General features: G+C 41.4%; 1 protein-coding gene across 9 annotated transcripts in view; it reads right to left on the bottom strand.

Annotated features, from left to right (window-relative positions):
- The window catches only part of LOC111246777 (uncharacterized), a 123093-nt gene that overhangs the window by 21043 nt on the left and 80040 nt on the right, over positions 1 to 22010 (bottom strand). For 5 of the 9 annotated variants that reach the window (XR_015322881.1, XR_015322879.1, XR_015322880.1 and 2 more), the window contains exons 1-3: positions 9995 to 10288; positions 7723 to 7855; positions 894 to 7115 (exon numbers count right to left, since the gene is read on the bottom strand). Coding sequence is in view for 4 of the 9 variants with exons in the window: in XM_086982343.1 (XP_086838469.1) it covers positions 7080 to 7115; positions 9995 to 10129; positions 20016 to 20135 (291 nt within the window). In the remaining 5 variants the exon portion in view is untranslated. Of the gene's footprint in view, positions 1 to 893; positions 7116 to 7722; positions 7856 to 9994; positions 10289 to 20015; positions 20385 to 22010 lie in introns of those variants that run through there. The other 4 variants (XM_086982343.1, XM_086982342.1, XM_086982340.1 and 1 more) reach the window with 4 other exon arrangements.

Here is a 22010-nt window from a genome sequence, read left to right as displayed (position 1 = left end):
ACATAGCAATCTTTTACGAAGACAAGGCCACAAAAAAGGAACGGACAATATTATCTTAGGAGACTATAATAGTCGCTGTTTTTCTTCCATATTTCTAAAGTAATTTCGTTGCATACCCGCATAGCAGACAAGTTTACGGGTCTTTTCAAGCCATTTGTGTCTAACACAAGCAGATATTTGCATTTACGTAAAAATACCACGCTTTTTTTTCAAGTAGTCATACGTGGACGATTAATTGTCTTTCTTCTTAAATTCTTCTTCTCCCGCTTATTACTTTGTCGTTCTAATAATAGGTGACAGTCAGTTGGTCCTGACAACGGGGTGCAGGTACGGGGTGAGGTTAATGTACATCACGGCGGCAGTCTCGCTCAGTGAGACACAGAGCGGTTATGGATGACACGGCAGACGTTTATTCCACAGTAACATTAATCGCAATAATAACTACTTTGTGTATTTGTTGCTCATTGCACTGTGGGACGCCACTGCTTGCAGACAGATGCACAGAGTCAAGCTTACGCTGTTTGTGCTATGTATATATACATATAATGTTACAAACAGCTTCGTCAAAAACAACACAAAGGATCTTACCATTCACGGTAACACAAATATAAGCTAAATTTGCATTCATTACTCCTGTCGCCGTTTTCCTCTTTGTTCCTTGTTATTCAATAATATGATCACTTTACGGAAAGACTAGGGCCAGCACCAGCGACATCGGCTGCAACGTATGCATATTATATGTACATCCGTGTGCACGTACATGAACACAGATAACCCAGGCAGCCATCCGCCTCTACTCATATATACACATCCAGCGAAGGAATATTGGCATAAAGGGAAGTCTTATGGAAGCTAACAAAAAAAACAGCGATATGAAATACTTTTTTTCTTACGTTAGCCGGGGTCTGTCGTCTGTCTGTTGTCACTATGGCTGGCGTTGTTAGGATCGTCGTTGGCGCCTCCATGTATGAATAGCTGTTGCAATTGCCTAGTTGATTCGTTAATGAAATGTCGAGTCAGCGGCCGGTGGATTCCGCCCAGTCTCGACCAGAATTGTTTCTTCCGAGGAATAATAACAATATTTCTAATAAGTGTGTGTACAGTTGCGCTGGTGACGTCCACTGAAGCCGGTAGCGTCAATAAGAGCAACGACGGCAGCAGCAGCAGTCCTATTATTATACTATTAACGCTAGCTATGGCGTGTCGTAGATACAATAAAACCCACGTGGCGATTATAGGACTAATATTTTGATTGCCGTTGCTGCTCTGCCCATCGCTACCTTCCTGTTGGTGTCAACAACGGCCTCAACAGAACGAATGGTGCCGGGAACAACAGGAACAAAAGCAGAACGACAAGGAAGACCTGCCACAACCGCGACCTAGCAAATTCATATCGTCACCAGCGCTACTGCCAAAACGGCCAACACATCAGCGTTATTGCTGTTGAATCATCGGTGCACGATTGATTCGACGTGATACGTTATAACTGGGTTTGGTCTGGTGTGGCGTCGTACGCTGGTATTGCGGCTGTGACTGTGGGTAGTTCTCTGCTGTGAGTCCCGTGTCGGTATTGTAACGTTCATTTATGACGTGCGCGTGTGTATGTATGGATGTATGTACAGAGGCATGTGGAGACAATACGCAGAGAAGAACATGTCCCATAAACACGGCACAACTCAATGTTACTAACAGCCCGCTGCCAGAGGATCAGCGCGCACTCGCGCTGTCTGCATATTGACATGAACACACACGCAACTACCAGCCAGCTAGTTGGCAAGTACACGTTCACGGACACAATTATACGATGACGACTAAGGCAGAAACAGCAGCGGCAATATCTTAAGCAACATCTGTGATGACACGTTGATGGTGGAAAGTGGTCATAGATAAAGATGAGAAGAGAAATAGGCCGTGCGCTTTTTTCTTGTTCCACCCACGCGACTTGGCGTTTTCGCTCGCTGCCGCGGCTACTGCTGCATCCGCCGAAAAACAGGCCCACGGAGACACGTTTCAATCGTGATTACGGTTACGGTTAGGATTTCAGTTGGCACTTGGCCCATGTCGAACCTGAAGCCGACAGTTGGCAGACACGGGGTGGTGGTGCCGTCTACATACGAATATGTACTTATACCGCTAGCAGCTGAAACGGTGGAAGGGATTTGCCACAGGAAAGCGTAGTAACGAGCGATCGAGTGTGTGTCAAAGGGAGAAAGCATCCTTGTGAAGGAACTTCTGACTAGTCTGTTTTACCGCGTCTCCGTTGACGCCACTTCTGCTGATTGTCCCCCTGTTTTTGCGACCAGCGGAGTCTTCCGAGTCATCTAATCATTATAGACTACAGAACTCAGCACAGAGCGGCGATGATCGACAGCGTGTCGTCGACAGTAAAGCAATGAGCAGACAACGTCTTTCCTGCTTACTCAGTTGCTACCCCTACAGGAACCACAGCCATCATTGAAATCATCAAAATTATGTAAGTTCATACCGGTGCATTGCCGTCTTGCCACACTGCCTTACAGTTGTCGTGCTATTGGCGTGTTATCGTCAACTATCGGATAGTAGCGTGACGTAGGGAAGTGAATATACGTGCTGCCTTCATTGTCTGGAGATACGTTTACGCTACGACCGACTAGCTGGCGGAGAAACCAACGGACAAAGAGACAGGCAGGCAGAATAAAAAAGCAGAGATGGCCAGACGTGGGGTAAAGGAAGCAAGATTGATGGACATCTACAAAATCTTCGCGAAGGACAAGAACAACGACAGCAACAATGGTGGAAGACCAGGCTGGATGGCAGTTTGGCGGATTTACCAGCTGGCAATCGCTAGTTAGCTGGCTAAGATTCCGTTGGGATGATCCATTTGGTGATGTGCTATTATTGCATGTATAGATCGATGTGCCGTTTGCGTTGCATGTGTATGTATGTATGTATGTATGTATGTATATACGTGTAATCTCCGACCCGCCGAACAGCTAAGCACCACGCAGATAATATAGGAAGCATTTGGTTTTGAAAGAAGCAGCTCATTAAGAAACAAGCAGAGCTGATTGGGAAATCGATAAAGACAAACGTAATTTGTCTGGCAAAAAAATATGGTAACCGAAGTAGATTATCAGAATAAACGTACTTCATTAGACGAAGTTGAATAGCTGGAAATTTTTTTCAGAGATATTGGAATAAATGAGAAGGCCTAAACTTTGATTCAGGCTATATTTATCATCCACCGTCACCACCTGTCTTGTCCCACAAGACACACACATAGCCTACCTGACGTTGGTAATAGATTTAAGATTATAGATATTAAAAGCTATCATTAAAGTGACACATTAGCGTTCGAGGCATGAGGTAATTCGAGCTCAGCCAGGTAAAAGTTGCTCGATCCAATGGGTTAAGAACTATCCGTAGCTTCAGATAACAACAATTCAGGAAATGTCCAGTCACAGAAAAAAAAAAAAACTTTCGAACGATGTACGACAGAGCAACGTAACATTAACTCTTCCACAAAAAGATCTCGTCATTCAGTATTTCTTCCGATCCACTTTCTATTTGTATGTTCAAAAGGGGTCAGAGAACAGCTGCGTTTCTTACCGTATGCCTTAAAAAGTTACCGTTAATGGCCTCTATGTTTCCCTGTCTAATTCAATTACGCATATAGACTTGGTGTCGTCTGATAAATACGCTATTTACGGAAAAACAAAAAAGTGGAGAAATAACAAATGACGACAACGCATTCTCAGCTGATATATCTAAAGTGTATTTACGACGTTCCACTGCTAAAATACAATGTCTTTCGTTGCAGACATGTAGCAAATAGTTTATCGAGGATTTTCGAGAATTTCGGGTATTCCAAATATGAGATAATCTTTACGGTTCGAGGGGTACAAAGTTTTCCCCTAAGAGGATATGCGAAACCAAAGGTTAAGTTAGAAGCGGCATATTTACAACGATGGAAATCGTTAATCCTATGTAATTTTGGAGATGCCGAATATCGGAAAAGCAAGGCCGTTTCATCACATATGTGGACAAGTAACTTGTTAGGTGGGCATCTCTTCTCTACGTTCATTTGCATTGTGGCCCTTTGTTGCCCATGAGCTAGTAAAGTTCAGCCATCCAATAAACAGTTGACCTATCGGTTCTCTTCAAAAATGACTAAGATCCTCTTCGTGTATAGTAGCAGTCATACTCCACGGAGTGGTTTACATATGTTCGTTATTTCAACAGTCACAGACTCCATATACAAATCAATAAATATTATTTACTTGACATTAAAAAAACTAAAAAAAAAATGTCATTTATTACTTGGAATAATGCTTTGCAACAATGTTCTGCACTAACCTATTGAAGCTTCCTCTGCAAACAGTTGCATCTAAATAGAAACAATTCAAGTTGATGTAACGTAGCATAAAGTGGAACGACGGGATCGTCACTATCAACTACATAGGGTATGTTTAAAGCAATACTGGTTAGCTTAAGATAGTAACAATGGAACACTATCTAAAGTAAAAAATAAAAACTTCTCTCAGTAAAAACCCAACTTGTCCATCAAAATCCGACATGGAAAGCCAAGGACCACGTCGTACTGCATTACCTAACCAGTTACAGAAAAGGCCACGATTACTCACATTGTTGAAAAGAAACAGGGTCAAATGTGTGCATAACAACAAACGTTGGCGGCTAACTCTATAATCCATTCACGGTGCTATTAGTTAAGGCGGTAAAGTGATATAAACAAAGCCGATGTCAAATATATGTTTAATCACAAATTTAGAAAAACATTTATATTGTCTCGTATATATGTCAATGCTGTGCGCCTACATCGAACCACCTACGACTGGTTATCAAGCAATAGGATTAGTATGAAACATAAATGCGACATCTCCCATAGCTGGAATGATGACCTACATACGTCCAACTTCCATTTTTCTTGATTTGATTTTCGAGAATAGTTGGCCTCCTCTGCAAGGACAGGGTAATAAAATCGTGTGCCTATCAAATATCTGCAATGATGCTCCGTCATCGTTCCGAGTGCGAATGCATTTAGATCAATGTTCGTCTATTGTTAGTTGTTATGTATGAAACTTGCCTGAATGATTGACTTGCACGTTCGTCACATACGCTTGTGCACCGGCGTTCGGGCCTCTTATCCTGACGAGCGGCTACAAGCTGAAATGGTCTCATCACGCTATCAATATCCGCGGATGCTGGTTCGGTCATAGCAGCACCATGCAGTTCCTATATTCATTTCAAGCTAGATGTATAGGTTATACTAGGCAATATATCGAGAATCAATCATCTGACCTGCACATAGATGGGGAATGCGTACGCTTTACAAATGATATAATTCTTTTCCAATAAGGAATAATCTATCGGACTAAGAGCAGCCATCGCAATATTTGTATCGGAGCTGGTCTTCCTCGACTATTCTGTCGAGTGAAACGATAATTGTCGCGTGGCAAGAGAGCGTTACCCATCCCCTGCCAGGAAGGGAGAAGGACGCAGGGAATAACAGGACAAAACAATCAGCCAAAAAATAAATACATTACTCACTTTAATTCGCTCAGCTTCTATTCGAAAACAGTAGGCTTAAAACTGAGACTAGTTTTTGCAAAGCTGATACCAGCCTACATTGCATAGTCCCACTAAAATCGCAATTCGCTGACCGTCGAAACAAGGCACAAACCTCCCAGGCTTTAAACTCTTGAATTCGTGTTCGCATATATGTACATATGTATGTGTCTGTGTGTGTACGCGCTTACTCAGACCCTTGTTATAAGCAACCTGTACCTTACATCGGACGACAAAATCTTCTTAAGGATGAACGACTACTTTACGTAAGGAAAGCTAATATATGGCCATTTTATCCTAGTAACCAACTAAGGATCTTCTGCAAGGAAAACGCAAGCTATAAGGTGCTACGGCAATTTGTGGTGATATATTTGAAATTTCGAATAAATTCTCGTCACGACAAAGACTTGTGAGATATGCTTTTGAGTTTCCGGTTGGTCTAAATACAATGAAAGGCAAGATAACTACATATATTTCAAGTTATTCATTGCCTGAATTTATATATGATGCTTGCTGGTTATATAATATACACGCGTATATATGTTTCTCGGAAAAGCTCTTCCGTACCGATCGGGAGAGCCTAGATGTTTATTGCGAACGTAAATTAAAGGCGTAGCGCACAAAATCGAATTTTTTAAATCACAACTATAAACACTATTACTTATTACAACGTAGTGGCTGATAGACGAACTATAAATCTGCACGATATACAAATGCATGCATATCTTCGCTAGTGTATTTATTTATGAAGATAAGAAGTGCTGGCTCCATGCCATTTCGGATAGTCTCCACCAAAACATCTTCTGACGTGACTACATCTATCAATCCCTATCAACTAACTGTAAACAAAGACAAGATCAATGGTAGAACCGGATAGTAGCAAAATAAGATATTCAAGACGTATACATATGGAAAACAGTGCGCAGCTTAAAGGCTCAGGCGGTTCCAGCGAACCCTACATTCACTGCTCATTTCTTAATTACTCGCGTCAAGTCTCACGGTAAACCAGCGCTGTTCATTTAATAACAGAACTCAAACATAGATACAAACGTGCGAACCTATATAAGCGGACGTATAAAAGACGTATAAATGTCAGCTGTAAATGGTGATACGAACGGCAACGTTGAACACAGACAAATCATTACCGCAGGATGCTAACGCACAGAGACTATGGCCTCTTCTAGCCATTGCTGAGTGTGGGGCAGCCCGTTGCACTGGCGTTGTCATGGCAACGACTCTTGCGAGAAATGAGGTGGATTAGCCTTTGCAGAAAGGGAATTTATGAGCCACGAATGTTTTCAACGAGCCCCCTACCAAACGCCGTTATTTGACTCGTCTACTGAATAAATTCGCCATCTAGATATTTCCCCTCGATGTCTGGCTAGAACAAAAAGAATGAGATTGGTCTATAATATTTATACGTACACTTAAAATTTTAGTCCGTAAAACTGCGTCTGGAATGGGCCGACGAAGATAGCAAGACACCCCTGAAAACCTTCTAGTAGTTCGATGTCTTAGTGCGTTAGTACTTGAATCCAGTGGTAGCCAAACTGAAAAATAAAATGTATATATATATATATTCAATGAAAAGGACAACATTAATGCTTTTCTAAGATAGACAACATCAAAAAAATAATAAACTAACAAACACTTTTGAAAATCCGTTTCCTCTTTTCTCTGCTGTCAGTTTACATATAGTATTTAGTCGCGTAACCTGCTTTTTATGTAATCATTTTATGGCAACACCCTTATATCTGACGTCCGTCAATTTTCGATCAGTTTGCTCATTCCTATCGTTTGCACACCAGTGCTATATTGACGTACGTATTTTGCACTGTTATCCTTACTTCGATTAGAAATCATTCAGTGCATGCGTATGTTTCGCGTGTGAATACGTTCCTGATGCGACGTAACACAATCATAAATCCACATACAAAAACAAATACATCCATCCAAATATTGGTTTAAGGCAAGCAGTAGCAAGGCCGCTAGCAGTGGCAAGGCTATTGGTACATTTTGTTTCTTTTTTGACAATCTGATTCGTTCCCTTCAGCTTAATCGAGCCTCTCCTTTCACCGACTGACATTTGCTAAATGAACTCAGTATGGCCATGGCTACTATATCGTATCGTTTTACTAGCCATATGCTATGACCTACCAGTCGTAAGCTTATAGTGAAGCTTCAACGTCGCCATCTTACACTTCAGTCGATCCTTGTCACCTAGCGAAGCTGAACGTCAACGTGATTTGCTCGAAGTCGGCCCCGATCATGCCAGACGCGCGGCCAAGTCCTATGCAGTGTTAGCAGAAGCAACAATGACCGCGGATCGCTTTGAAAAATTCTAAGGCTACACATTGCATGAGAAGGACTATACATCGATATTGCTCCTTCTACGACTAAACGGTAAGATCTAGCAGTAGCGCCATACTTATGCGCTTAGCAATATTGTTTCACTGAAGTTGAACATAGAAGTAATGTCAACGATGCTAAACATATATCGTTGCTCTTTTATCTTGATCAACACTTCATGGCCATCTGCAGTGTAACTATCGATCTAGCAGTAGTAGTACTGTTAAAAATAGTCGTTTACCGCCACCAAAGACGATGACAAATTTATCCGTATTATATATATGTGTGTGCCAACACCATAAATATATATATATATGTCTATCCTACCTGCTTGAATCAGTTATTACAGCCAGTTAGTTAAAAGAGATTTTGGCGGCTTTTTAAACTAGGTGCCGCTAGCAGACGAAATTTGGCTGATGAATATTGCACTTTTTTGAAAAAATTAATGATTAGTTCTCAAGTTTTCGTTTCTCGAAAGTTACAATGGTACTGAAATTCATTGATGAATGAATGAGATAAAGTGGTCTTAAGCGTAAATGATGCAAGCGTTCTAAGAACGGCGGTTGAAGACCAAAGAAAAGGTGGCCAGGGGCAAAAACTCGAGAAACTGAACCACACTGCCGCAAGCGGGAACGCCATCGCGTAGCTCGGAGTCGCGCTTGACATGTAACGTGTTACAGAATTATCTATATCTAATCAATATATTGCTCTGAAACAGCAAAAATCGGAAACTGAGTAAAAACTCTATTTTTCGTAGATTTTCTCAAAATGCGTGTGGTGTATTCCATACGCAGTCGGCTGTACTTTACGGCAAGGCACAAAAAACTCTGGAGCATACAAAAACTAAATAATTCCTCGAAGAATGAGGAATTCTTTAGTTTTTACCCTTAGCCGGGGAGCGATCAGGCAACAGAATAACATGGCCTTTAAAAGAAATCGAGTCCGTGTTAAGTGGGTTCAGCTATAAGGTGAGGATTGTACTTGTAATGTACCTTCGGGGCATCTGCTACTATGAAATACTTGCCAAAAATTAAGCAATAAGTGCAGCCCACTATCCTGAGTTTCTCGAAAGACCCATTGACTGGCACGACAGTCAAAAGCAGGCCGTTTAATTACTTAATGACAATGCCATGCCTCATTTATATTCTGGATTGAACAGAGGAGTACCCAAAGTTTGCTTCAACCCGCTTATTCTTCCGATATTAGCTGACTTGGTTCTAGTACTTTTCATGCCCAAAAAGGACAAGTGGTCGGCCAGCATATTCCATCGTCTACTTACCTCAAGAGACCATAAAAAAAGAATTTGCATATGGTAGCGCAAATGGTAGGCATATAATTGTCCAGAAGCTGCCGGAACGCTGGGTTATATGTGTAAAAATTAACGAGGAGCACCTCTACCGCGTACAAGAAGGTATCGTTCTAACCCACCTAGCTCAAAGGTTACTCAGTTTCATAGTCAAGCGGACTCGCTTGTAGTGAAATTACTGAACAAAAACAAACGCTTGTGTAAAAGATGCTTCTAGATCTGTATTGCTTAAAAGGATCCGGTATTAATACTTTACTTAATTGGGCCGAAACCGAAATGAAAAATTAGCAGAGAGCTATCACGGATAGCAAGCAGTAGAAAATTAGGGTTTCGAATTTATCGCTTTTCTAAATTGACGTTTTAGCATCTTCACCAAATCAACATTCTCAATGGCCAAAAAAATGCGCTACTAGAACACAATTAAAGCAACGGTATTTGCTAATAGTGGAATTATATGTGTTTGTGATGCTATTGAAATATCGTTATATGTGTTACTTATGTATTCATATGTGTATTGTCGAAATGGGTCCGTTTTTTAGGTAGCAGACATATTTGATTGCCGACCCACTTAAACAATTCAGGGAAACAACTAATGTTTTAACAACTAACTAATGAAACAGTGTATACCGTTATGCCGAAATAGTAATATTAGTTTTAATGAGTCTACTAATTACGGTACTCTTGAACAGTATGGATTTAGTTAATTTATAAGGCCGTGGATGCTTTACCTGCGTTTTGAAAACTAAAATGGTCCTTTTCGGGCCGAATATGTACCTGAGAGGTATAATCATCAAGCGTGATAGCAACGGTTTCGCTGGTAGAGGACGGTAACCCTGCACTACTCATCATACAACACCAATCGCCTTCCGCTTCGTCGCACACATCAGCCTTTGACGGTTCCGAAAACTCCTGTACTAGAACAGACAAATAAGAGCAATTATTAATTTGGTAGCGTTATATTGTATATGCCAAAGCAACCCAAACCGTATACGCCAATTCGACCATTGCTCAACGACCACTGTACAGGTTTAGTTTTTTGCGCTTTTTCTTTTAGGTAGACGGTCTACGTAGAAGGGATGGAAATTACGGATCGAGTCTATACAAGGAACTGCTTTTTTTGTGGATTATCGGCAAGCGCCGACTTTATGGTGCCACTCCCTCCAGCTCTGTTGAAGATCTTTCTTCTTCCTTTTAACTCTCTACGTTTTTCCTCCCGGCTGGCGGCACCCTTGACCGACATTAAGGCGACTGCTTCGTCTTGTGTAATGCGTTTTACTCTCAAGATCGAGATTAAGTGACGCTGCTTCGACCCGAGAAGAAGCCCACAACAGCCATAAGCCTAATGTTGCCGAATGTCCTTTGTATCCAGACTCAGCGCCTTGCGTCTCGTGGATGTCCTATTACTGTGTTATTGTGCCATCCATCGGAGAACAAGGTTCAAATGACTTCCTCTTCGACTAATGTAGCAACAGAAAGCGTCAGAGGCAGCAGCGGCAACTCTAGGACGACGTCGCTAGGTTGGAATGGAACGATACTGCGGATAGTTTGCTCATGATTCGATGATAGAATGAAGCCGATTTTTTTGCCGCCGACAGCGACGCAATGGAGTTGGATATCATCAGTAGCAGAAACTTATTTCTGCCGCGGCCTCCTGGTATACCCTTCAAACACTCGACGCGTACCGCTTCGAAACCCGTTAGCTACGTGGCTCCCTGCTATCGGTTCTGCTAGTAACGTTACGTGGGTTAGCGCAAATGGGTAGCTGCATTGGCAGAGTTGATGGGGCAGCCCACCGTGGCAATGGAATAGCAACAACAATGAAGGCACCCATGACCACGCCTTTATACGGGATCTAAACCAGTTAGAGGCAGTATGCTGCAAAGGTGGCGGAAGGCAAAATCTGTACCCAGCTTCTCTCAGATAACCTACACTGCCAAGTCGATCGGGAGAGACAACAGGGCAATCCTCGCTTGTCGTTTTATCGACAATCGTCGATGACGATCTGCGACAGCGCTAGTAGACGCCGATAGGTCGAGCTTGATTCTCTGCTCCATCTAACACTACTGATAGAAGTAGCCATCTGTTATGTGAGCGCCCTCGGACGGGCTTCTTACAAAAACAGTTTTGGTGGTGATATTTATACACATATACACGTAGGGACAAGAACGGAATGTTTTCGCTTGTCAAGACGAAGTGTGTGGTTGCAGGTCACGCTTGCTCGTACGCGATCCTACGACGCTTGGCCGAATTACGTCATTGTTGCTGTTACCTTTCGACAAGATGATACGAAAAAAGAAAGGGCTAGTTTGAAAATCGAATACATTTTAACGTAAACTAAGGATATATCGCTGTATAGCAGTATAATAAGCTAAACACACATCTGAGACCAAGCATTGAGGCGTTTGTTGTTATTCGATTCTGTCATTTTTTTCCCTTGCAAAGCGAAAAGACAACAGAGATATGAGAAATCTATTTATCATATATGTGGTTATCCATCATGAGTGCGTTTTTTTTTTGATGTTTTCTTTTAACGCAATTACGTGTTTCTACATGCATATGTAAACGCCTTTGTCTGACGACGCACAGGCGACGACTTCGTTAAAAAAGGGTAGATGCAATGTCCGGGCTATCGTTTTCGATGTAGATTTGCTCGAGCTATGTAGATGGATAATCTATTCGAACTGGGCATATCCGTAGAACATGCTTTCCTATTTTCTAGTTTCTAAATTGTGATGAGCACGAGCTTAAAAATGGTGGCAATACAAAATGGCTAGTTAGTGCTCTCTAAAAAAAAAAATCTAGCCAGACTATGTGCTACTAAGGTATACTAGCACAGTTTATAATAAACTATAGATTTTTCCTTAATATTTTACACCTGACAGCAGTATGGCACCAGACCAATCGCTGTTAACAATATCATCAATTATAATTTCTAACTTCATAGGCGCTCTTTATAGTTCTCTATTTATCTAAGGTAAGTTAGATACGGATATTGTCTACAGGTCTAGACTCGAATCCGATAGTTTTTGTAGAACAAAACTTTTCCATTTGTCCTATAAGCCCTGACTGATGTCTGTCGGTTGCCCCAACGTACGTTAGAATTCTAAGTGACACTATTACAAATGACGGTGTTTGCTGTGACCAAACACACGCCAAAACGCGTCGAGCTGAAGCAGCAGCAGCAGCGGCCTCAAGGGCTTCAGAAGCTGAACCTAACAGAAAATGTATATCTGGTCCGGAACCATTTAACATAATATATCTTATTGCTTTAATATAATAGGCGCCGTTTTCAAATTATACAATTAAGAAAACTTGAAGCAGCTATAGAATTTATGTATACGACAGGAAATCGTAAGTAGTACAATCAATCAAAATGTATTGCGTTTCATATGAAGAGAAACGACGTAAAATGTAAATAATTAACGCCTAACTGAGAACAAATTGACTCCAGGCCATTTGAGTCGTTTATGAAGAAATCATTATCTAAAGGCTACAAGCAGCGGACATCGTCGAGCTCGTAGGTTGCGAGAAACTTAGTATTTCATACTATTGGGAAGCATGATATATTTGATCATTCGAAAAGTTTATAGCTAGTAGTAAAAATATCGCCTATAATAAACGATCTGTCAAGCAGGTTAGATAGATTACCAAGTTATATGGGCGCAACTTAAGGCGTTGATTAATTATTTCCATAATGATCTCGCCGTAATTTAGTGTTGCGGCGGTCTTTGACTACCTAGCGTCATAAGTGAAAGTCTATTTGAAAGCGTCTCCGCGGCAGTCAGAGCACACGCGCCGTGATACGAGATAAAAGCGTACTAACAACCAACATAGTCCACCAAATTTCCCCGGCCAAATTTGACGAAAAAAAGCGCGTATAGTCGTCTGCGGAAAAGACGTAATTGGACGTCTAAAGGTCTCGGATGTTATTTTATATCAAATAGATTTAAAAATGGCGCTTTTTTTTGCATCGATACAGCCATCTGCATGAAAGATACATCTACGCATCAAGACGAATAGGCAATAAATCGCCTTCGTTGCATTGTAAAACCCATAAAAAATGATACTACTGTGTCAGGTTAGTCCATCGAATTAAACACGACCGTCCGAAAATGCTATTGTACCGCGCAGGATTCTGCATTTTCTAAAAGTGGCTATTTTTGTCACGTTCTGCCTAGCCCTTGCCTTAGTAAATACACAACACTCACTGTCGGGGGGCACCACGGTGCATTCATCCATCCTTTTAGAGCACCAAGTAGACAATAAGGGAGTGAATGCAAAGACTTCAGAAATTCGTGTTGAATAGCAGAGATTTTGATGGCCGGAGCCAACTTTACGTCACTTTCCTTTTTTATAATGATCGGTTACAGACGGACCGGTGACTTTCTGTTTAGGATGTAGCATATATATATATATATATATATATATATATATATATATATATATATATATATATATATATAACGGGTTTTATTGCAGTGAAGAGCTAGACGTCTCCGGTTGGAGCTGGCTTCTACGCTTCGTCACGCTTCTATCGTAATTATAAGGCGATTCGGTTGGCTGTTCGACTCTTGGCGGGACATGAATATTTTCGAATTAAGCAAATAGCTCCACCTTCGTTGAAATAAATAAATATGGGTTACAGTTTACGCTATAGTCGGTTGTTGCGACTGCCGGTGTTGTTGTGACTTGTGTCTTTTGATAAACATTGTAGCCCCCTGTGATCGACGGTTATGGCTACATGCGCTCCGAGTCCTGCCCGACTCGATTTGTACACGTAGCTCCTTATTGGTTAGTGTCGAAAACTTTGCCGCGATCATTACCGCCGCCGCCGCCGCTTAGGAAGGAACTAGTTCAAAGTCGCTTGTTTGTTTATATCAAACACGGTTTTAGTAGATGATAGCATGTCGCCGACGAGCGTACAGAGCAAGCTTTGGCGGTGATAGGCTTGTGTTCCTCCCTGTGGTAAATCCTATTACACTCGGCTGCCCAACAAACCGTAAGTTATTAGTCAGAACGCTATCGAGGGATAGAAATAGACAAGGCGGGGCGATGACAAATAGAAGAGCGATACCCTTTATGTGTGTGAGCCTGCAATTTGCATGTAATGAAAAAACGGCCGATCTACCACCATGTTAACCGACACCGGTAAGCATAACGCTTTCAACAATTACGACTACATAAATGAGTAAAATACATGCTAAGGCATTCAACCAATTAATCGCCTATCTACGTACAATGGCTGCTGTAGGGACGAAGTTGCTCGTGCGAAAAAACAAAAAGAGGCGACACTTATCAACTACGTCCTGTCCTGCCTGCTTGCCCGCCCTCCTGCCCACCTTCGTTACTGGGGCACAAAGTAACAGATGGGGCGCACTGCCACACATGCCGCCAATCCGCCTCTATCCAAAGAAGATATGAATGGAACTACGTAAATGCAACTTGTATTTGTTCAATTAAGCGACCATTGTATGCATAAAAGCTCATTATAAATATATCGAAGATTATATTGATTTCCTGCGAAATGAAAAAAGTAAAGCGTATAATAGGTACGTTCGAAATGTCTACAACCGGCACGGATCTACAGCTACTAGGAAAACACACATTCGTATTATTACTAATTAAATATTCAGCAGGACCCTTTATGAGCACTAGTTTTGAGATCGGAGAGGTTTCTGGCCCCTGCTTACAGTGTGATCCACTTACAGAGTGAATAAGTATTGATGTAGATACTTAATGTAATCCATGTGAAACAGTCAGCTTTCAAACGACAGAACCTCCTCACAATGGACGGATCAGTAGTGTTTCGCGTAGCTAGAGACGCACGAGCCAGCTCAACGATGAACTGGAATGGTATTATTATATTGCGCCTGTTTTTTGTCCAATTGAACTCTGCTACTGTTAGCACAGTACCAGCGCTATGCTCGTGACGCTTATTTAATTTTTTCATCCAACTACTAATGCTGTTGGGGTACGATGAAATTTCACGTAACTCACACGTGTTGCTCGTCTTGGCAAAACAAACGGCTCGTAACCGTAACTTTTTCTCTTACTCAATGCTCCGCTTGAATAAATCAAGTTTGCCTTAGTAAAATTCCCGCATGCTTCATTTGTCGAAAAGTTTGATAACTAAATATAGGTAATAGGGTTTGAACTGTAGGCCAGTGAACATTTTCGTCTGCCGTTTATCTCTTCCCTCTTGAAAGGAACATACGGGCTGGCAGTATTCGTTACGTGGTACAGTGTAATTAATACACAGGTAATTTCTCTAATAGTCGTTACACACCATAGACAAGTAGTTGTACACATATATATGCATACACATATATATATATAGATATATATCCATATGAAAAATTTCCGTCAATAGAGATGATCAGTAAGCCTATTTTTCTTGGGAATTATATATATAGGCTAATCTTGATTGATGAACATAAACGAATGTAAACCTTTTTGTACAAAAGGGCCTCCATTTTTTCTGTTGCATTTCAAGTCATATATTTTCAAGAACGCCCTCCATTCCCTTGCCGGCGACATGTATAGCAACACTTGCTACATAAGCATCTCAAAAACTGCTTAAGTTAGCAGCAAGTTTGCAATCTTCTTCGCAAAATGCCCTTCATCCCGTTTGAACATATGCTGCTGCCGCAGACACTATAAGGGCAAGATTGGCCAAACTTAGCTTAAAGACGCAGTTCGGGTCTGCCGATAATTCTGTCACGATGAGAATTAACCCCACTATATATATATATATATATCGAAGAAGCTGATTCTTTTCGATTGTCAAAACCCACCAAAACCCTCTGAAATTTAAATATTTCATATGCATGATAGATATATATCGTAATACTTCTAACGTTTACGTCAACTTCCCGGCTTGTGCCCAATCATACCTACAGCGTTCGCGCTGTCCACAAACAAAAAACGAATCACAAGGTTTATTTGTTATTTTCGTACGCAGTGGACCCTTCTATTTCTAATGACTGGCCATATATGTGCATATATGTATATATATATATATATATATATATATATATGCACATCGCGTAAAGCCATACGACCGTCAGAATATAGAGCAGTGGTAACCGCAGATGAAAAGTCGACGCCAGCGTCGACTTTGTAGAGTGCAGAATTAGTGCTTAAATCATTTTAATAGGAGTGATTAAACCGGTCAAATCGTAGCTACCATTACAGACAGAATTTTATTATAACTGGTATTACTACTGGCAGAGATCAGGCGACAACAGACTGTTGGATAGCACTAGATAGGTCGTTGGTGATGTACGCGAGATCTGCCAATTGCCAACGTTCGTGACAGGGGTTGCTTACCACAGGACGGCAGCTAGAGAAATGTCGGAGGCCTTTCTCGTAGTGGTTTCATTGTCTGTTCGAGTTGGCTGCCGTCCGTTTCAAATGCTCCAGAAAGGTAATTTATCGGCTGAATTGATAATAGTAGAAACTGAATAACAGACAGACCGGACTCTAATAGCGAGTCGGTGTTGTTCCATGAATTCTGGTTGTCTCTAGCCCGACAGAGATACCAGATGTAGAATGATCTTCGATTTTAAAACGCTCAATTATTATCATTGGCGCCAGCTGTTCGGTAAGTGTACAAATAATAATCTTTGAAAAAGATACACATTTATGAAATTATTTGAAGTTTTCTTAAGGCTAATGGTAACGTTGAGGGATCAAAAGATGAGCAAAAAAGGCTCCAAAAAACATGATAACAAGCTGGTCGATTGGATCTGTGCTTAGAATGAGTCTTTTAGATAATGAACTAAAAGTATAGGCGTGAGCGATGTGGACGTACTTTGTGAGATAAGTCTCTTGTTGACTTTGCTCATAGTCTCAATGAGCTCAACCTAGGTCCTCGGACTGTACGTTATAATCATTTCACTACAGATCAGTTTACTTACGTTACCGTGAGACGTTAAAGTGCTCGACGTACTTTCAGCAGAAGACATATTTACTTTCTATAGCATCGAACGCGCTTCGACATCACTATGTACGCAGGAAAATATCTACGAGGAAATTTCTACTCTAGGTACAGCTTTTCGTATTCGATTCTAGGTGCAGACATTTGTTCTGTCTGAAGCGTCGAAAAGTTACTATTTCGTCAGGTGACTTCCGGCCCCAGTCAGCAAAAGACGCAGTGCAGAGGGAAATGATGACCTGGGGGTTGCCGACTGGCTACCCATACTCTGTCACCAGTATAAATTGCGAACGTCATATTCGAACCTAATGTATGTAAAGTTTGATCAAATATGACAGACACGTCATTTGCAGTTTACTTTCGCATCTGCGCAACCAGGCATGGCCATCTATTAGAATTACCATACGTAGAGACCAATCTAGCTTACCGTTTGTCTCAAATTGCTTGCTCTATTAATGGCTACATCGGTGTGCGTCGGGAAAAAAAAATAGATCAGAAGTTTTGTCGAAACTTTTCGAAAATATAGCCTGCCGCCTTTCACAAGCCATGGGAAACGTTCGGATTAGTCGTTCAAAATTCCTCGGATCAGACTAGCCTCGCAGAATTTGATAGAGCCAGAGTTCGTTCGATACCACAACAGTGTTTTAATTACTGCTAGCCGGAAATGTGCAGACGAACCCTTATGGCCGGACAAAGCTCGGTTGTGTGCCTTAGTGCAGGACGTTGCTCCTATCGATTTTCTGGTTGTCGTGACAAGGATTTGAGTTGAAGCAAAATATATGTATATAGGAATGTCCCTGTCGCTAGGAGTGGTTAGTACTCGTCATTTTCTGATGATACATTTTCGTATGAATTATAGATGTGTCAGCAAGTCTGTCTGTCAGCTCGTTCAGTAATTGCCCGCCCGTCGTAACACAAAACGTATCTTTTGTCTTTCGTTCGTCTCTGTACTCGTATCGTATGGCATATCTGAGAATTTTACGTTTCGTGAAAGTCAAGCAATACTCTATTCTCTACAATTAAAATCTTTATCATGACTTACGACCTGTATCAGCTTCGATGCAGAGATTCGTCCGCCTATACAGACCTATTTTCTGTCCATAATATTGCGGCCGATGTGATTATATATTTCATATACTTAGTTCAGAGGCACCGAAACAGACCGGTTCGGGAATACGCAGCAGTTACTTTCACACTGTAACAGTTGCTCACGCTGCATATTTTGGCTTACCGTTTGTTTAAAGTCTAGCTGCAAACAATAGCAAAGTCGGCAACAATCTCGTTTTGAGATCGCCTCTGGGACTAGAACAACAAGAATCACAACCGCTGTTGATTGCAGGTGTAGCAGTGGAAAAGCTCTACTGCGAAACTTCAAGAGGCTGCAATGACGATAAATACAGCAGCGGGACCAACAACGCCAGCGGAAACCACTACGCTGCGCTGCGCTGCGCTGCTACCGCTGTCGCCATAGAAAGGACCGCTGCCAGTCGCGGCTATCGCGATGCCGGCTGAGTCCTATAAGAAGGCTGGGATAGATGGATGGATGGATGGATGGATGGATGTATGTATGAACATACAGATCAGCTATCCCGGCATTTTGGCGTTATTCTGGGCAAATTAGCCGGCAGCGATGCGATGCAACTCACCGCACCGCGCTGTTCCCCATTCGTACGGCTTCGCGGCTCATTCATTGCGTTCGCATAGATCTTCTGTTGTTGTGGTTGTCTGCGAGTATTTAATAACAGAAATGACAAAAACCGAACTTTGCGAATCGTCTGCTATTCAACTCGAAGCCCCGTCACTCATTAGTCAATGAGTGCATCGCTGTACTTTTCTTCAATAGGATGTCTCGCTTCTCTGCATATATTTGCTGTCATACATGACATGATGCTCATTGTGATGCGTGTTATTTACGGATGACTGATTTTGATGACAAACAGAAACGTTTACAAAATATCTGCATCAAGCAATACATACATAGAAGTTACATAAAAAAAAAGTAAAGTAGTCGAAACATAAAGCGGCGATACCTGATGAAAGTCAGCACCATACATTGATAGGTACTAAACGAGGCGACCAACGAAAGCTTTGTTGGCCACTAAGATCATCTTAAAGCTATGAAGCTACTGTCTATGGAGCTGATGATTTCGATTTCGGTTCTTATAGCTTCTGTAGAGCCGTCGTTAATTATACTAATTGTTCTTCGAAATTCTGGCATAGCCATAGGCTACAGCGTAGGTATACTGGTATATATATATCTCTGATATCAGCACTCCCGACTTTTGCGTATGACGGAGCTTCTCCACTGGATAATTCAGTTTCGAAATCGCTCAAGTCTGTCAGTTTGTATTACATAAAGTATCAAACATCAATGTTGAATTTAAATTGGATTATGTTATGGTATTCTCTTTTACGTCCTGATGTAGAAATTATTGCTGCTAGAAGTTACAGTTACTAGTTGTGTTACCTAGCACAACGCAACACCAAAATTTCCATTGTTGGTACTAGATAACATAATATTGAGGGATGGTCTTGCAGCTGGGCATGACGGACAGTAATGCAAGCGAGTGGAGAACGGATCTTCATGCGAAAAATTTTTAATCAGAAGATTGCAAATACTATTCTAAAATTTTCGGCAAAAAAGGAACGTTCTCGGGCTAAAAGCAAAAAAAAAATAATAACATTTTGAGGCTAAAGTAAAATTGACGCTATGATATATTGCTGTCAAATGTCAAAACCAGTACACCCAAATAACATACCTCGGTTTAAAAATAAAAAAAAAGCTAAACGGTTTTTCCTTTCCATTCGAAAACATAATTGATGGTCAGCTAAATGTTCTCAAACAAAATTTATACTCACGATTCTATTATTATTATTATCCTTTGTTCGAGTGACAGGTATCGTCGTTGACAGCATGGGCTGACCCACATCTTTCGCGGTCCACACTGTATGACACAAGAAAAGGGGCGACATCACCATCGCGATTCGCTGCTTTTACATATATATATATATATACATATGTACTTATTAGTAGCAAGCTTGGCGTCTCCCACTGTTTTCAACATTGTGGTCGACGTTGATTTTACTGTTACTGTTGCCGTCATTGCCGCTATAAAAGTTATTGCGGCCGCGACAAATGTTGGAAAGTGGTAATTTCCGAATTAATGCACAGAAGAAACAACGTCGATGCTGAGGGCATCCGCCCAAACAACGACTTTGAGGCAGCGAGCGGAGGAAACTACAGGGAGGACCGGCAATTCATCATTGTGTAAATGACGTCGTTATTTCGAACTGCTCTTTCTCTCTGTCTGCCCCTTGTTGCTTCCTTGAGCCGCGACGGCGTATAAAAAACAGGCCGAGTTGTTCTGTCCTGCTTGACATTGTGCCACACCGCCGCCTACGATGATCTTCACGGGAGGTCGTAAGCTATGACCCAGTTCAGTTTATTCGTCACCTAGAGTTCTGTGACTCGAGGGAGTTGTCCATGGTTTTGTTAGATTTTGTCTTATCGGCGACTAGCGCTAACGGCAGTATGTATAGCAACGGTTAGTTGGACCCGCCAGCGTCGCGCTTATTTTCTTCAGATATTAATTCTACTTTACCTCGTGTTGTATCGCTCCAATTTCCGCTGTCGCTTCTGCATGCGTCGGCGTTCAAAGCCTGTTTATCTGCGGAGCGTTTTGTTGCGGCTGGTGGTCCGGGAGAAACTTCTTTTGCTCAAGTGTCCATTACGAAAGCCGTCTTGAAAAGCATTTGAATATATAATAGGCTACACTGCGGTCACTCCTTTCCCGATCTGCAACTTACACGCAGTTGCGTAGTTCAATTTATTGAAAATGATGGATGTTGCCATCGGCTCGTCTTTTGGTGCCGATATTTGGGCTGCTATCGTTGTAGCTGCTACTTCCGTCTTATTTTTAACCATTAATGAACACAAACGAAGTTAGTCACGTATCTAATATCCTATGTAGCATCAGAAACCTACTATACATCTATAGATCCTGACGGAACATGTAAGCACAGAAAACGTTTCTGCGGACCCTTCTAATGGGGACAGGCCAGCTCTCACAAATATAGAAACGATAGATCTTGATATATCTGTCGTTAGTTTGAATGGAGAGGAACACGCTTGATTGTAAGTCGGTCGTTCTTCAAAGCCCTACGTTACGCGACGTAAAGTTTTGATATTAGAAAGTAGCTTTTTACTATAAGAATTAAGTGATTAGTACCTAAACTTTTTAACACTTTTAGGCTTCGGTGCAGTTTCAATAAGAATGTGGTTTCTACTAGCTTCAATAAATACCAGCTCTATCGCTAACGTTGTCCTTTCCATCGTCCAGAAATAAAATAAAAGTTCTGGTCCAGGCAAAGTTATACGTTGTACGAAGTTAAATTGTACTATTGAACCACACACAGCTCCCACACTGGTTCAGCAAAAATCCAATATTAGACATTTATTCAGTACTTGAAATGTTAAAGAATTACTAAAAGCTCGTCATCAAAACTCATGAAAGTGCTAAACTAATCTTTATTCCACTGTAGCCTGTGAGATTTGCGCTTTCTCACAGATGTAGTGTTAAGTAGATAGGAACCGGCCGAAATGGCCTGTTGCCAACGTATCGACGGTGATAGATTCCAGTCACTTTGAAGAAAAAAGAAAAAATCTGATCGAGGCCGAATATGTTGTGTAATACAATTTTGAGATGTTCAGCCTTTAAAGATGTTTCAGCCAACAAGTATTGTCCTAACTTAGATTTGGTGACCATGCTGTGTCTTATTGATTCGACGTGAAAAACGTTACTCCAAATGCGATCATAAATGGGCAAATTCAATCGAAACTTCAAATTAACACTG

This window comes from Varroa destructor, unplaced genomic scaffold (assembly GCF_002443255.2).
Source record: "Varroa destructor unplaced genomic scaffold, Vdes_3.0 BEIS01000003.1, whole genome shotgun sequence".
NCBI classification, from domain to species: domain Eukaryota; kingdom Metazoa; phylum Arthropoda; class Arachnida; order Mesostigmata; family Varroidae; genus Varroa; species Varroa destructor.
Note: the sequence above shows the minus strand (reverse complement) of the source record. Positions and strands in the feature narration are given on the sequence as shown.